Below are 18,371 nucleotides of genomic sequence, written 5' to 3'. Positions count from 1 at the left end.
GCAATCCAATTACACTGATCAGTAAGTTTCTGTGGTTTTGGAACAATGGAAGCTAACCAGAGTACAGGAGTTTATCAGTTGACCTGCAATTGTGAAACTCACTTCTAAGGAGAGCACAAACACCATGTTGCCCTCAAGAATGAAATGAGAAGCTAATTCTTCAACAGCCTCGCTCTGATAACATCAGTAAGTTAAATTATATGTGAAATTAAGACAAACAATAGGGAACAAAAGGAGAAATAAAAATGGTGCATACTTCCTACAATTTCTACGTTGCTGAAATATGAGAAGAAACAAGATTTAAACATTAATATGAACTTTTTACAGTTTCAGTTTATATTTAGCTGTAAGCAAGAAAACAAAAAAAAAAAGTACTTTTGGTGCCATGCTTTTATTTAAATGAAAGGAAAAACTACACTGTACCACGTAAGTAGCAATGACAATATTTTACAGCACAGCATTTAAAAAAAAATATGGAAGCTATGCTCCATAGAAGTGGACAAGTAAGCACACAATACACTGTACATTTTTCAACAGTGCCCATTAAATCATAATTAAATAGCTGAATTTGGCTTTAAACAGCCAAATAATAAAAACTAACAGTCATACTAACATTAAAAAAAAAAAAAAAATCAGTAGCTATGATGACTGTTAGAATATGAAATTTTGCTCCAAAAAACTAAGACGAGAGTTTGGCAATTCAGTTGTAGCAACAATAATAATACCCCTGATGAAAGCACCAGTGTGTTCTGAAAAGGTCAGTGATAAATACTGGCCTTTATGGGAAGCTTCCTTTTTTTTTTTTAAATTTTCTTTTTTTTTTAAACATGATCCCAACCAAAGATCCACTGTAATTAGAAAATTTGCAGGCTTAAAAAGGAAAAGTGTATCTAGCTTTACTTTTCCTGTATTAAGTAAAACTTTATACTGCGAGCAATGAAATTTTCAACTGCATTATTCACATTCTACTTTTAGACATTGCACAAATCTGTAACCTGTTGACAAATGTAAATTTTGTAATACATTCAGATATATTTAAAATATCTCAAAGAATTCCTGTCATGTATTTAAGCTCACTTTGATTAGATTGATGCATGTGTCTTTGTGGTGTTGCAAATCTTCAGTTAAATCATAGTACAGATTTTAGAAATAAAAAGCCTCCCATGATAAAACTTCTTTTGAAGATATTCACCATATGTGTATCAGTTAATTTCAACCTCCTGGTTTCTTGAATCACTGTATATTATACACAGTTTCATATTGTTATTCAAGATGTTCCTGCAATGGTATTTGTAGGAACTGTCTAACAGGCAGAATGTGCAAACCCTCTTTCCCCCTTTTTAATATTATTTATATCCTATATACACAATATGTATATACTTGAAATATAAGAGTTACATATCCTGGTGATATACATGCAAACAGTAGGAATCAGCCAACCACAAATAGTTTTGAGCCACATACATATTAAACATGTATTTTAAAGTGTTTTTTCTTTTTTTACAGTTTTAACAAATATACATAAATATAAGAACATAAATTACAGTAAAACTGACAGCATTTTTGAGAAAATGTTTAACCCAGATGCATTGATGCCTAAGGCCTTATAATAATTTAAAAAAAGTACTGTTCTAAACTGCTTAATGACATCTCATTCCTGTGCATCTTTTATGTAAGTAAATGAGCACATCATAGTAGTGAGGCATGGTTTCTCTCAAAGCAGTTTAGTGAGAGAAATATGAACATAGTTTTAGTCTCCTCATGAAACAGAATGGACTACATACTTATAGTACAATACTGTCTTATGTTAATGTAGTTGTCACAACACTGAAACAGAACAGAATCACAAATCATTCAAGTCTTTTCCTGAGAATGAGATTTTTTTCCCCCAACAAATCCTCTGGTGTACATTATCAAAATAGCCACAGATTTAGGGGAGGTTTCAAGTTTGTAGTTTCTTTTTTTTCAGAACAGTGCTATGTTAAAAGCAAATTGTAAGCGAAACAAACACTGAAACAGAATAGTAATCTATAAAATAATCAAACACTGTTTTGAAATAAAATGCAGCCCTTTATAAATAATACTGAAATATGCCTAGAGTTTTTTTTTTAAATGGTCATATTATGAATTTATTGAAATGTCATTTAGGCTTTTTTGCCATATGTATTTAAAATAAGTGTAAGTGTCACAAGACATCTATTAGATTGTGTCAAGAAAACGATTTATTAAGACACACTGAAAATTCTTACAGATGTCTATTCCCTAGAAATTAATGTAAGTCTGAGCTGGCAGATCTGAAGGTTGGAAGAACAGACATTGGCCTGGATCTTAAAATCAATGGGAATTAGATACACAGCTTCTGAAAGATCTATGACTTAGTGAATTCTGTGATTCTTCTGAATATTTTTAGTGTTCTGTCAGGCAAACATCAGGGATCTAGTTCTGAATGTGTCACAAGTTCCTATTCCTTCCTTGGAGAAGCAGTACCTGACTGTGTGCTCGCTCTTCATCTGGAACAATGCAAATAATGCACATTTGCTTGAACTGTTTTGAAGGTCTACCAAATCCTTTTACTTTGCATTTTAATGGTATGAACATGCACATGGTCAGTCATTACATCTCAAATAGTAACTTACTGAAACAGGAATAATTGCATTATCTAACTATACCCTGAGTTGTTAAATAATTCATTTGAAGGAATCTTCAAGCAGTTCAAAGGTTCTTCCTTTACTGTTTAGTCTATAAGCAAATCAGTATTATTTAATTGAAAAAGAACTATAAATACTCAAGGGAATGAATCTTGATTTTGTTACAGCACACAATAAGGATCTTGCAGAACAGACCCATTCAGGTGTTCTTCAGTGACGTACAACTTATCATTTAGCCTTTACTGTAAGTCAGTATGCAAAGTTCAATGGTATTGAGAATATTGAGAAGTGTTTCTTTAGTGAAAGAAAAATATTTCAGGACAAGCACAGATACAAACATATAAGGCAACAGATGTAAAAAAAAAATGTAGTTCGAGTCACTAAAGAGGAACATTCAGTGCTTCAGTGTATCTAATAAAGATACAGAGCAAATATACTCTATATATTGTATTAGCACATACAAATCTCCACACAAGTCAGACATTTTGTAATCACTCATAATTATTCCCCTAAGCGATAATCTTCTGCACTCCTAAACACTGTGTTTACATTCCAGTTGGACATGGTAATAGAACTTGGTGTCCAGTTTTAAGTTCTAAGAGTCTTGTTGGCAACTAGAAATCTATAGGCAGTAAAGATGAAGTGCAAGTTTATCATAATTCTCTGAATCAATTTTTTTCCCATCTACTATGCCTTGGTGGGTAAAAGTTTCTTAGGAGTTACTGGTCTCTTGGTTTGCCACAAATGGCTGTGAATGGTAATTGCATCGACACTGGCAGACAAAGTTTTAGCAGGTATGTGGCTAAATTGCTTCCTGTCAGAGTTGTATTTATACAGTCCCTCTATCATTTTCTTTGTGATAGATTTGGGACCTATTCCCGTTAATTTATTGATTTCTTCAGTATCAGGGCAGTATGTATACAGAGATCTGAACTGGCAGCCTGAATCCCGGAACAAGATTAAGAAATTATTGGCATCAGATTTTTCCATTTCCTTTAAAAGAAAGAAAGAAAAAGATTCACAATATGAATTTTGCATTTTAGTTAGAAAACGTTAAAAATCATTGCATTGTCATTTTGAATTTGTTTTCTACCAGAGCTGAAACGTATGTCTAAGTCTGTCCACTAAAAGACCTTATTTTCAATCTTTAGAATTTGCTAAACTTCACCTAGCTGAATTTTGATAAGGTAGCTATCCTTCTCAAGAAAAACCTTATTTATTTAGACAATTTCAGCTATACTTGTTCAGCTGTAACTCAAGAACAGATATCCTAACAGATTTTTTTGTAGACCAGATAAAAATTCTTTGAACCATTTCATCAAGCAGGTCTAATATTTGCAAGTTTTGGAACAGGAAATTTAGATATGTCTAGATGTGCCTGAAAGATCCTCCAGTGCTAAAATGGGGTTTCAGTCATCCCTAAATCCATTCAAGTTTGGTCAAACCATAAAGACAGTTAAGTGTATTAAGCAAAGGTTCTTTATTAGCTGAAATCTTCAGATTCCTATTGCACCCAACACAACTTCTAGAGGACATGTGCCCTGAACATGTACAACTTCTACTAAGTGACCTATGCTGCATCCTAGGGTTAAGCATGACCTTTTTACAGCGGTTCTTTCCTGGGATTTCTGGGGGTTATTATGTTTGCATTTACTTGAACTGAAAATGGCTGTCTTGATTTCTCAGTCATTATTTCCCAAAAGTAGCTGGGAAGACAGAGAAGACAGCATCTAAACATGAATGCAGAAGAATTATGAAGAGAAGAAAGGGCAAGAAATACTGTCATGAAATTTATTCTGGAAAAGGAATTAAATCCAGATTCCAAGTATCTGTGTTCTTTGATCTATTTAATCTGTCAAATTTGTCAGTTGGTAAAAGGAACAGTGCCGTTACTCTCAACCCTCAGGCTCAGTGTTATTCCTTTAGCATGGAGACACACCAGTCCCCAAGGTCTCACCCTTATGATTTTGTGCACCTTCAGAAAGGTGCATACTAGCATAAGAGAAAAGGCTGGAAGGCACCTTTCTGTAGTAGAAAGTCCTTAATTTGTCCTACTGCTTGGACACTGGAGAAAAGCCTAGGAGGGATATATTTCAGTTCTTTCTGTTCATGAGAGCACTGTTTTTAGTTCTAAAGGTCCCAGTCCAAAGATCTGTATGTATAAGATGGCTATTTTTCAGGTTAGGGAAAACAAATTGTGAGCAAATTATAAAATACTACACATTGAAGCTGCCACATTAAACAAGCAGTAACTATTAATTAACATGTCAATTAATTCAGCTTCCTGTGCTGTATGTACAATGTGACAGCTATTGTTTCTACAGTACTAGGGAACCTTTCTGTCTACACAGGAACCAAGTCACAGAAGTTACTCAAGCCTTTCACTAAGAGCTGGCATAACCTCAGAATAACCTCAGAAGATTCCTTTTGATATTTGCATTTATACTTGAGTGTCTTCCTAATGCCTGACTGGGGTTTGACTTAAATGTTTATGCTTTTAGGGAAAAAATACCCTTACCTCCAGTATCTTTTTCTTTTGACCTTCATTTACTTTTCCAGCCAAGCAGCAATGTGCCAGCGCATTCTGAATTATATACTTATTAGATTTAGCACTGGGTTCTTTGAAGAGCTTTGGTCCTATGGAGGAGGAATGACAAATCAGCGAAGTTAATCAATAAGCCAACAAACAGTTACTTTAAATGCTGTGAAGCACTTCTGGTATGGAACTTTTGCATGCGTAAAAGTACAAATCCAGGAGTCAAACAGAATTAGGCTAGCGACCACAAATTTCACAAGTAAAATGTCATTCTTTCATCTGTTACTGAATTTGCTTACAAATGTGTCTTTCATTATTAAATCATTATTATCAGCAGTCTTGGTAAATATATTTTTCTCTCAGAAGACCTTTTCTATGAACAGGAAAAAAAATTTGCATTTTCTAACTAAAACTTCAGTTGTTCAGGAGGGAGCAAATTCATTCTTTTTCTTCATCTACACCTGTGATTTCAAGGGTGAAAGGTGTAACAATGAAGCTGATACAGTGCTCAGAGTAACTGTAGCTTGTCCACCTTGGAAATCCAGAAATGATTTACCCAAAACCAGGGATAAAAGATCTGGCCTGACACTTGACCATTTGAAAAACCAATTCCGACTCTCAGAAAGGCACATAATATATAAGCAATTACCAATTAAATTTAAAATTAAATCTCAGTTAGCCTACACTTTTGGGGAAAAAAGCCTAAAATCAACACAGAAAAGCTGTATGAAATCTGACAAAGTGAAGATATTAAAACATGTGAAACAAATCTTCTGTTCAATTCCTAGAAACTGTATCTTCCTTCATTTAAAAATAATAATAATAATGATAATAATAATAATAATAATAAAAAAAATATAAAAAAAATATGATCTTCAGCACTATGGGTCTTCATGAGAAAACTCAGCAAGACCACCCAGGAAAAGTCTTGCTATCCCTCCTGTAATTCCATTTGACATGCATGGGGCACAAACTGACAGAAACTGACTGAAGCTTCATGATTTAAAAACAGGTAAGTATCTTCTGATTTTCAGGATGAACACTTTGCCTTTCCAGACTGTAGTAATTTCAGTGGAAAGGAGATAAGATTATTTTCAAAACAAACATTTGCCAGCACAGACAGAGCTATGCAGGCCCATCAATCAAAACTGATGTCCATAGGAGTTTACTGAAAATAACTAACATTATTTTACTCTTTACAGAACAAAGTGATACTAGGTGGGCAAAAATGGAGCTTTTATAATCCTCACAATGTAAGGTCTTTGCAATATCACGTGCTATATATTTGGAGAAAAGGGATGAAGATACCATTATTATTTGATTCATAATATAATAAAGAATTATAAGTCAGATTGTAAAGTTTTTAATAAACAACAAAGGATCTGTTTGGAAGCAAAGGGTACAGAATATTTAAATTCACATTACTAAGCAGATTTTTTCCTGTTGCAATTTGGTTTTTGCTTTTTGGAACTCTATTCTAAATTGAGCTTAGATTTCAACTCTTCTTGTCTTGCTAGAGAGACTACTGAAGTGCAGTGATCTATGAGCCCATCTGCTGTTCTGAGCCTAACTGCAGTTTATTCCAGTTATCACAAATGCTACTGAATCAGTACTTTTATTTTGGATTTGAAATTTTAACCTTGTATTATTATAATCTATTTTAAAGGAGGTGAAAGTAACATTTCTATGAAAGCGTCCTCAATCAAGTTTTAGGAAACGAAATAAAGATAATTGAAAACTTTTCATGCATAGAACCACTAATAGCCAGGTACTTTTCTGAATATTGTTGTGACTGACCTGTGTATTCTGTAGCAGAGGCGACTGAAGAAGTTGTAGATGCATTTTCCCAATCTTTTTCTCCATTACGACTACCACAGCGACTTGGAGATAAGAATCCTTCCACAGACTCAGACCTAAATATTGATTTTAAATTCTATTAAAAAAAGTTACAATGTTCAGCAGAGAAGCCTTCTAATATGAAAGGAAGGCAAACTGTATTAAGGTAGAACACAATGATTTGAATTGTAGAGTATAAACCTAAATGCACAATATTTACAGAAGAAATTAATGGATAGCTGAGTTTATGTTCTGTATAAAGTATTTTGAGTGATGCAAGAAGTTGGCATTTAGGTGAGGTGGATGTTAGTAAAATTTTGGGCTACATCTGAGGGACAGAAACCTAACAGATATTCTAGGCTGTGGAATATTATTACTAATTGAGAATTCAGGTTACTTTTACATTGGTACTAGCAAAACAATGTTATGTCATGTAGCAAACAAACCAGTTCTTGATAGAATGATGAATGTGAAGTAAGACATTAGTTCATTTACACTTATCATTACAACAACTGGCAGCAAGAACTGCTCTATTTAAGACAGCAAAACAATTTCCTTTCTAATTTTTGTTTTCACAAGCAGTAATTCTGATGCTGTAATTCCTCAGGCTGTGTGTGCACTCAAAACATGAATAGTTTTGCATTTAAAGGTCTAAGCAAGATTGTCATGTTTTCTTAAATTATTACAAGATATTTAAACTTTTTTTGGTTGTGGCTACTGCAATTTTCAGCCTGGAATGAAAGCTTTTCTAAGTGAGAAGAAAGGCCCTGCTAGCAGAGAATAAGGAAAAAAGTGGTATTATAATAACATTTATCTGCATGCTAACTTCCAATAAAATCAGCAATAGATGAAAATTCAATTTATAATACATCCTACACCTTTTGTGATTAGCACCTGCACAAAGGAGAGCTCACAGTTATCACTGAAATTCACTCAGTGTGATCATCAAAAGACAATTCTGATGCGAGGAAAAGGTGAAAGTATGGGTCTGGAAGGATACTGAAAATTCTTTCAACTCTTATTTTCAGCAGTTTGTACTGAATTTTATATTTTAAAAGTCTCAACCCTCTAAATCAAATCCAAAGCCAGAGGAAGATGTACTGTTCGTTACAAGCATAGTACAGCATGGTACAACTAAAACTACATAGATAGGTGTCATCTCCTGCAAAGTCTGGGTAGATAAGCTGCATCAAGCCTTTTCTAATAGCTAATATAGCTGGAAGAAATCCCTCTCTCATTAAAACTGATCATTTTTAAGAGATGACAAGAGATGTTAGGATACTCGGATCATGTTATTAAAGCTTCTTATGTAATAACCAGAAAGTCAGTTCTCAAGACATCAAGAAAATTGAAAAGTCAACTGAAACCAGCTGCAGGAATGTCAGAGTTGATGAGTAATGCATAGTGGCCAAGAAAACATGACACATGATATCGTAACATGTAGTACTCCTTATCAAACCCCTTTTCCTAGTTTGCCTTTCTTCCCTATTTCTTTTCTATTAAAAAAAAAAGTATTTCTATGAATATAATTAAGTAGTTACACAGGAATAATAATTTTCCTCTGAATTAGAATATAGATTTTGTATATAAAATTAAGAATCTTCTGTTATTTTTATCTCTTTTTATTTCGTTTTCAGGTGATTTTTAATGCAAAATAAATTCTGGTGTTTGGAGAAGGCTGAAGTCCTACTGAACATTTAATACTTCCCTGTACAACTGCTAAGGGGAAAAAACCCCAGAAAATAAGCTTCTATGTTAAAAAAAAGAAAAGAAGCTACGTAGCTGCATGTAGCACACAAGTTCAATAAAATACCCACAAGCTGAGACTTAAATACAAGCAGATGAATTAAAGAGGCTGTGTGAATAGCATTTTGTTTTGACCTCATTTACAGCTGCCCAGCTGGTTTACTTGGTAAAATTTGTGAAACAAATGATCATGGCTTGGTTCCCTAATGCCTGACAGTGGAAACTATCAATGTCTCCTATCAGGAAAACTTACCCATTCTTGGAGTAAGCAATATATACATGGCCTCTTTAAAATTCATACTAGTTTACATAGCTGATTATCAATTTTTATTAAATGAAATGGTTATTTTAGCTTTACCTTGGTGTTCTCTTGCCTGACTGCACACTCTCATTGTCCCCTGTATTCAGCGATGCCAATGAAAGACTAGATACTGAAAAAACACGATAAAGCTGTGAACCTGGACAAAAACAAAGTTAAGGCTTATAAACCTATGCAAGTAGTAGAGTCTGTTCATTAGACCCAACACCAGCATCAGAAAGTCAGTAAGAGCTTTTATATACGAGAGTCTTACACCCATACATAATATACCTGCATGCATATGTGGTGCACTTCATCTAAAAGCTTGCTGACACCTAGCCATTTGCAGCTACTTGGGATAGTCTCAGAAAGCATTAAGGTGAAGCATGGACATGGGAATATTGGCACTATGCAAATCAAAGAATGCAATCAAAGTTAATAAGTCTTCATGAAAGAGAGCTTAAGAGACTTAATTTAAAGCTTGGGATGGTTTCTTGGAAGGTGTTAAGGGAATACTTTAAATTGCACTGGAAGATGGAGGGAAGCAGCTAGAGAAAATGCTGCAGAATAACAAGGCTATATGATGCTGTAACAAAAAGGATCACTGAGCAGTCTGGTTACTTTTTTCTAATTGTAAATTGGCAATACATCTTCCAATCATTGCTGCAGTTATGTGATATCTAAAAGAATACTAAATTGTTCCACATGATTAGTGTTGCTATGTTCATAACTATACATGCAGTAGGTGAGTGAAATAGAAAAAAACATGAAATAGCAAAGTAACTTTTTAATTTTAATTTTGTCTATATTAAGCGGGAGTTTAACTACTCCTACCTTACAATCACCATTTTATTTATCAATCTCTTATCTCCCAACTTATTCATTCTTAGCTCTACAGATGCAAGAAGAGATTAGTGAAGAATACACGGGCATGTATGAAACCTGCAACACACGTTGGTGCTTCCACTGGGTTTTCATACAGTTAACCTTTTTGTTTGTTGATATATGCATGCACGCATAGCAGGTAAGTCACATTCATCTTTTCATTTCTATTGGCAAATTTTGCTTTCCAGTTTGGTCACAGGCAGCTTTAATTTAGCACAAGACACTAATGTGCTGTTAGTACCAAAAAACAAGCTGGTGTTTTAGCATGAACAGACTCTTTTTTCCACAAGAACATCTGTTACCTGGTGGACCTTTGATTGGTGTCTTAGGTGATTCAATATGATCTCTATGAATAGATTTTGGACGTGGCTTTTTTTGTTTGATTGAGAGGGAACGTGGCTTTATGACAGTATCCATTTCTTCCATAAGCTTTAGCTGTTTCCTTCTCATATATTCCTGCTTAATAAATTCTCGCCGTGCTCGTTCATCCTCCTTCTTCTGACGTTCTTCTTCTGTTTTGCGTCTAAAAAAAAAAAATAAAAAATCAAATAAATTCAGCAGCAGAAACTTTCCAAATTAACGGTTTTAGCTAGCACAGTGAGGACAACACAGGCATCAGATCTTTGGAACTTTAAAGTTCTCAGACATCAGTAAGAGGAACTTGATTTTTTTACAATTTTCAGACAGTTTAAACTTTTTGGGATACTGTTACTAGTAAATCAAAACCATGATTATTAGCTTGACTGCTGTAACTGAGCGACCATTGTGTCTTTGTGCAGAAAGAAGCCCAAAGTGATACCCTCTCCGTCAGAATATAAAGTGCAGGGTGGGCTAGTGCTCTGAGGAGCTTCACTCAAGCGAGCAGGGCTTGTATGTTGAGTCTGAGCTACAGACTGATGACACCTGCTTATTTTGCAGGACCAGCTGGCATGTGTCTTCAGCTGGGCTCCTCAGCACATCTGGCTCTAGGATTAAATATCTTAGATATTAAAATGCAGCTTTTTGACATGGAAGTTACACTTTTAACTAAACCAGACATTTTTACGTTCACTGTTACTGATCATTTGGATCGGGACATGTAGTTTTACCTTGTCTCTTCTTTCTTATGTTCTAGTTCTGCTTCCAGCTGCTGCTTTCGAAGCAGAGTCTCTCTTTCCCTTCTCAAACGCTTCTCCAATAATGCTGCTCGTTTCATTGCCATATCATTTTCTGCCTTTTGATCATCCTAGCAGCAACAGCATTTGAAGGAAAAGGACCCAAAAATATTAAGATCTCTAAATTCAGCAACTGATTTTGCCAAGTCATTAGACAATTAATTCTGTACACTGGGTTGCAATATCCTAACATGCTTTTACAGTATTTGAAATAAGTTTATTTTAAAAGGTTTTTCTTAAGACTACTAAAAAACTTCATAATGGAATTTTTCCTTCTTAAGTCAAACATAAAATTCAAAACTGATATAAGTAAACTTGCGAAGTGAAATATTTTAGTTTAGAGTCAGATCCCACACTGCATAAACTTCTGTATTCAGCTTTGGAAGACTCCATGTGTATGGAGATAATGGTAATTTAGCACAAAAAGCAATAACTATGCAGCATAACTTCTGATCAAGCCAGATGTTTTGTTAGAACTGAGGAATGCTTCCAGACAAGCAAGGTACGTTTCAGATATGTGATACAAGATTTTGGGGTATTCTTAGATGGAAATTCAAAATCTTGATGGCTTTCAGTGTCTAGATTGCTCTCTTACAATGCACATTATAGTTAAAAGCCTCTCTGAATATAACTCATTAATAAGACAACAGGGAGTGCTCTGAAATACCAACTTCAAAAGGGAGTCTTGGAAGACTATAATTCCTTAGCACCTTCTCCAAAGTGCAACTCAGAGACATTCAACATTTTAAAAAATGCAGGCTCTTAAGTACTTCAAAAACTTTTTGTTAGATTTGGAGGTGGGATGGGGAAGTAAGGGTGAGATGTGAGCATGTTTAATTAAGGTCACCACAGCTTATGTTAAAAATAAATCTACTTTCAGCATGCATCTTCCTCACCCAAAACTCCAAGCACTCTCCCACACCTATGAATGGAAAGGGATCCTCTGGCATGCTCAGAACCACAGTATGGTTCAATCTCACCACTCTTACGATGCCAAATTAATCATCAAATGTAAAAGATATGCTTGTACACTTAGAGTTGCAGGACCATCTGTTTTGACTTCAATGGAAAGTCATCAATGAAATCCATATCTGAAGTAAGAAGTTCCCTTTCAAAGGAAGCTTAATAGCAGACTTACACATCCACTAGTTCTCTTACCTTAAAAAAGAATCCACAACACACTTTCTGGTCATCCTCAAATTGTTCTCTATCACTCTCACCTTCATATTTCTCAACAGATACTTCATTTTTTTCTGGTGGCTTCAAATCTGATAAGGAAACTTCAATTAGGTTAGCTGTTTTGGGAGCTGGTGTTGGCAAAATCGGTTGGCTTAGCTGATCTTCATTTGGGGTGACGCAGACAGTTTCTGTAATAGGCTGAGCTAATACTTCAGAAACATTAGATTCAATAGGCTTAATCTCCTTTTCCTCCAACTTCTGTTCACACTGTTTCAGCAGTTTTGGTCCTTCTTCTTTTGCTACCTCTTCTGTGGGCTTGACTTCCTTCAAAAGATTTCCCCTTAACTGAGGTTCACCTATGTGTTCACCATCATCTCCAAAGCAAACAAATGATCTAGTCTGAATGGGAACCTGACTTGGAGAAAACCTCCTCAAACGGGGAAGACTATCCACAGACCGTGGGGCAGTCAAGGTACGATTTAGAGGTGTTATTTTCAGTTCATTTGGCCTAGGAGTCCTTTGCATTTTAATGTGAAAAGAGGCATTCTTCCTGTTGGAAGACTGTGGAGATTGATGTGTAGAGCGAGGAGATTCCTGTGAGAAAGGTGCAACAGGAGATGGAGTTCCCATTTGCCTTGATGAAGACTTAAAGTCCCGAATCTGCTTCTGAGGAGAAGGCTGAGGAGGAGAAATAACCCAAGCCTGGTGCTCTCTCATCTGCATCAACATCTCCTGTTGAAGGGATAGACGTTGCATTTCTTGTTGTAGAAAGTGTAGGGAAGAGTTTAGTTTTTCAATAGATTTTGTATATTCTAAGATATCTCCTTCATTAAAATTTTCTTCTGAGGGGCTTGTTAAATTCCATTGCTTTTCAGCATCCATAGGAGTAGCAGGAGATTTTAACCATTTGCTATGAGAATTTTCAGGGTTTTCTTTTATTAATTCTGAAGTCTTACTAGTTTGTTCATCTGATTTTTGAGTTTCTTTTTCTTTCAACTGATTACTGTCAGTGAATACCTTCTCATCTTCAGCCCCTGCTGCTTCTTCTCGGAGAGGTGATACTCCATCACCTTTCTTTTTCACAACATTAAGAAATGCTGTTCTTCCCATTTTCTGCCGCTGCTTTGTGAATGCAGCTTCAACTTTCTTCTTCTGTGCTTCAATGGCTCGCCTCTTTTCCTCTAGTTTCATCCTAAGATGTACCATTTCAGAAGCCAGTAACTGTGTAGTGTCTCTTCCTTGAGGAACAGATGCTTCCTCAGGAATATGAGTCCAAGCAACCACATGAGGGATGTTCAACTCAGAACCTTCTGGTGTGGTTTTCTGAGAACTGCTCCCACTGCTTCTACTATCCGTGTGATTTAACTTCCTGAATTTCTGCTCTGCAAAGCTAGTCATTTTAACCCCTGAACTTGAAGAAGCACTGCTGCCTGCCTGTGATTTAGTACTTACTGAGCTGGGACAGGGACTTAATTGATCTCTGTGATTGCTAGCTCGCACGTCATAATCCTGGAGAAATTTAGATGGTTCTTCCATGTCAGAGTCCATGCTTACAGTATAATCTCTCAAAGAAGAATCCTCATCCATCGTCTCTGGAATATCTTCTGAAGGGACATGTATTCCAGTATCTACTTCTGTATTGTCAGTCACAGGACTCAGAGCACCTTTTGTGTCTGTAATTATATCAGGGGTAGACTGATTTGGTTTAATGTTTGAATTCAAGATGCTCATTTCCTGATTGTGAAGAAAGAACCCATTTGTAATTTGGTCTGGTTGGATAACTCTGGGAGATTTTTCAGTGTCATGAATTATCTGCAAAGCCTCTTCAATGCTTGGTGTCTCAATCTGATTGCCAAAATCATCCAGAACTGCCCTGTTTTGCAAAGCTCCATTTGGAAACCTGTGGCAGCTGCTCCCATTGGCATTTTTTTTATTTGTGTTGAGAGGCTGATTGGCCTTTGTGTCTTTATGAGCTATCATGTCCTTTTCCTCTTCAATATCTTGATTTTCCTCTTCTCCATTTACTGGTTTGAAGGACAGATTTTTTCTAATATGTTTCGGCATGCGGTTGATGTTTAGTGTAAGGCCTTCATTGCTCACAGATCTAGTCATTCCTCTGTTTGGAGTAGTTACTGGAATACTTTTTTCTTTGTCAAAAGAAATGTCAAATGAAACTCCATGTAATGATGACCTAATAGAAATGAGAATAAAGGAAGTAACAACTCATGATTAATAGAAATGAAGTATCCACATTCCGTTTTAAAATTATTTTAAGACTGTAGTATTAAAGGCACTGTTAGGTGTACTGCATTTTGCCTAGCTTCAAATACAATATAATACAATACAATATAATATAATACAAATACATATATTTATATATTTAATAAACAGATATAAATGTAATAAATAGAAATGCACAATAAAATATAATGTAACAACATTTTCTTCACAGATAGCCAATGCTTTTTATTACTTTGGAATAAATTATAGGCATTTTAGGAACATAGCAATTGCCATAATAGATCAGAAGGAAGGTGTGAAGAGAGACAAAATTTTTACTTACTGAATAACCCACCACTATAACTCTTACCATTTTAACTTTAGTTTACACCTTACAGATTAAAAGTTTATGACCAGTCTAACTGCAAAACAAAACATTCAGCCTGATTGTCCTTACTATCCACAAAGTAATACAAGTTTAAATACTACTGAGCTCATTAGCTATGTTACTCTTACCACTTTTAGTTGACTGTGATGAGTAAATGTGAACATATTTAATACCAGCAATTCAAATCTCTCACATATACCTCATTTCAATGTAAAGAATAGATGATTTATTTCTGAAGTTTGTTTCCTATTACTGAGTTCTTAATCCATGATACAGTTTTCTCTTTCTACTCTTACAAGTTGCTTACAAGAACTCTTATTACAGGATTCTGAAAATCCAAACTACAATGGAGCATTTATTACTATTTATGACCGATAAATAATAATTTTTTTAACCAATTCATACGGTAAGCCTACTTACCTTTTTTCTTTGGGCCATGTCCCTACATACCCATCTACATAAGACATTGATGTGGACCGCCTGATGACTCCTAAGTGAAATTAAAATATAACCCAAGGTAACTGTTATGAGAAATGATTTTTGAAATCACTTTCTGTTGCTTTAACAAATTATTTTGCTTCACTACTTATAACACTGCAATGGCAAAAAAAAAGTGGTTTTATATTGAGAATACAAGTAGGGCAACTGAGTCAATTGAATCCTGAATATGTATTATACCCCTCATCCCTTGAAGAATTTACTACTCAGTAAAATATACTACAAATACTACTAAAATATACTACATACAAATACTTGTTGTAAGCCATATTCCACATAATCAAAACAGAAGTAAAATTAAAAAAATAGACACAAAAGGTACAAACACAAACTTCCCATTTGTACATTTTATAGATCATAGAACTCATTCATTAGCCTTTCATGAAAGCTCTCCCAGTAATTTCTGCATAAATAGTCTTTGAATAAATACAAGCAAGATAGCAATTTACTCAGAAGATGACACCTTGTCTCATTGCCTCTTGCACTCATTCATAAATTGTTACCTGGAACAGATGAATAAGACTGCTGGGGTGTATGGAGTTGGTGAGATGGTGTATAAGTTGGACTTTCCAATCTATAAAGCAAGAGACATTAACTTAAAAGTAATACATCAAAAGCCACATTACAAAAGGGCAACCAGACTTCATGTCCTGGGCCAACAAAAAAACAGGTTTATTTTTTGTGCCAGGGAAGAAAATGAGGTGTAATTCTCTCATTGAAATATTAATTTATTAACTAAAAAGAGAACAGTGTTATTGTCTTTAACTGGACCTAATTCAATAGACCAAAATGTCAAAAAGGTATTTCTCCTACACAAAAGGCCACAGAGTGGCATTAGTTTTGTTAACATACTTGTCTCCCAATTTAGTTCATGTAAATACCATTATTAGAAGGTTCTCATTTTTAAGTTTGATTTTAGCAAAAAACCCAAACATAAACATGAACAAAATGAGGCAGTTCCTACTGGCCTCAAAACTGAGTGACTACAGCTACTATCACATACTTCTCATGCATCTCTCTTTTCAGTTGCTTAGTCTGAAACTCCTACTTTGTGTCTGGACTGCAATATGCACTAGAAGTGGATAAAGGAGATTTTGATAGACATGACTTTATAAATACAAAAAAATATATTCACTACTGAAACAGTAATGACAAAGATTTCCTCTGTTTCTACTTACAACAGATACTTTTTTTGGTTCATAGAGAAGGTCTGTAATAGACTAGCTGCGTTAATCCAGAATAGGATTAACATAATACAGTGTTTTGATCAAGGTGCTTCTTCAGGATCAGAACAAAGACACATGCACAGACACATGCATATTTATGTAAAACACTTATAAAGAAGCCAGACTTAAAAAACACATTGGATTAAATCTTTTCATGCTTTGAATTTTGTTCACTGAGTTGAAGAGGACACTCCCAAACTCTCTTTTTTTTTACTCAGTAATTTTCAAAATATTTGTTTAGTGCTATTATAGTTTATATACAGTATGCTTTAGAAATGTTTCTAAATTATATTTGTGGGTAGGATATTCACATCAATTTAAGAAAAATATTGTTGTTTTACAATCTACAAAAACGTCTTTCATAAATATATACTATTCAAAATAGGTTCTCATAAATTCCTGATTTTTTGTGTTAATAACACTACACACTAGCTACATACCTGTTTTAAGTAGCATTTGAGATTTCTATGAAAGTTTAAAAATCATAGATATAATGTCTATAAGTTATCTTAAAAGAAAAGCATGCTTTCAAAATTTCATCCAGCAGCCTGTGAAAATTTGCGACCACAAAGAAAATCCATACATTTCATTTTCCCTCAAGAAAAGACTGATTTTGGCACTGTGACTGTGTTTCCATGGCAACCACAGACATCATAAGTGCTTGTCGCCACAGTCCCACTCCCTCCTCTGTGCTGGATCTGGCTCTCCATCCGATCCTCTGAGTCATTGCAACAAGCTAAGCCAACAGAAAAACATTCATTTTTTCCAACTGGGTTAGTTTTTTCTGTCTTTGTGCACTAAAATGACAATGTCAAACACTCAATGGGCAGGCACGTGCAGTTGGGACAAGGAGGAAGGCCAGGACCACAACATCCTGCAGTCAGGTCTGCTCTGCCAGAGAACCTGCAGCCTGGGCGTTAGATTCCTACCATCTGAAATACCTTCTTAGGTCCCTCCTCTGTCCTACAATGAGTGAAGTATCATCAAGTCAGATGAAGTACACTGGCTTATGAGGAAAGATGTGGCTCTTTCTATTACTCAACACAAAACCATATCCACCACTTGTAGAGACACTAAAACAGTGTTGTGATGAGCTAGTACAATATGCAACTCACCACCCATAAGGGCTTCACAATGATCTTTACTGTATATCTGAACATGTCTCAGGAAACATTAGCAGTATTATAAAACACAGTGGTGGCAACTTACAGACTTGACGGTTAAATCTGGAATGGTAATAGCACTAAGAAACATAAAGGCTTTTGTAAGTGTTTATTAAGTTGATTCAGATGCTTATTGTAAAACTTCCAGTCAGTCCTCTCCAGTTTAGAGGCCAAAACCATCTGCACAGACAGAATGTAAACATTTAGAGAAAACATAGATTTATTTGGATGAAAAAGATGCTATGTTACTGACAGAATTTGTCAGAGCAGGGATAAATGCATGGTTAATGGCTTCAGCTGTGGGGATTTTTTTTTTCCCACACAGTCAAGGCTACAGATAGACTTCTCTGGTCTTGCTGTCTAGTATTCATCTACTAACTTTATTTACATTTAAAGAAAGTCTTCTCCACAATGAACACTACAGCACAAGAATAAGTATGGCACAGAACTGTTTCTTTAGTTTCATTTGTTTTTAAGTGTAACTGACATGATTTACTATCTTCGTAGAACTACTAAAACATAAGTCACTGAAGTTTTGTTCATGAAGGGCTCTAAAAGGGGGACATCAGGTTGGAAGCCACGTACAAATAGCGA

At 35.1% G+C, this 18,371-nt stretch overlaps 1 protein-coding gene across 4 annotated transcripts in view; it reads right to left on the bottom strand.

The window, feature by feature from the left end:
• Positions 1 to 375: 375 nt before the first annotated feature.
• Positions 376 to 18,371, bottom strand: part of CAMSAP2 (calmodulin regulated spectrin-associated protein family, member 2) — a 90,985-nt gene continuing 72,989 nt past the window's right edge. For 2 of the 4 annotated variants that reach the window (XM_010563420.1, XM_010563421.1), the window contains 9 exons: positions 15,892 to 15,962; positions 15,311 to 15,380; positions 12,262 to 14,473; positions 11,038 to 11,174; positions 10,252 to 10,472; positions 9,125 to 9,197; positions 6,982 to 7,097; positions 5,167 to 5,285; positions 3,000 to 3,641 (listed from right to left, as the gene is read on the bottom strand). In XM_010563420.1, coding sequence (XP_010561722.1) covers positions 3,336 to 3,641; positions 5,167 to 5,285; positions 6,982 to 7,097; positions 9,125 to 9,197; positions 10,252 to 10,472; positions 11,038 to 11,174; positions 12,262 to 14,473; positions 15,311 to 15,380; positions 15,892 to 15,962 — 3,325 coding nt within the window. In that variant the 3' untranslated portion in view covers positions 3,000 to 3,335. Of the gene's footprint in view, positions 2,511 to 2,999; positions 3,642 to 5,166; positions 5,286 to 6,981; positions 7,098 to 9,124; positions 9,217 to 10,251; positions 10,473 to 11,037; positions 11,175 to 12,261; positions 14,474 to 15,310; positions 15,381 to 15,891; positions 15,963 to 18,371 lie in introns of those variants that run through there. The other 2 variants (XM_010563422.1, XM_010563423.1) reach the window with 2 other exon arrangements.

The sequence above is a fragment of the Haliaeetus leucocephalus genome, unplaced genomic scaffold (assembly GCF_000737465.1).
Source record: "Haliaeetus leucocephalus isolate CR32 unplaced genomic scaffold, Haliaeetus_leucocephalus-4.0 Scaffold166, whole genome shotgun sequence".
Taxonomy (NCBI): Eukaryota; Metazoa; Chordata; class Aves; order Accipitriformes; family Accipitridae; genus Haliaeetus; species Haliaeetus leucocephalus.
This window is presented reverse-complemented; position numbering and strand designations above follow the sequence as displayed.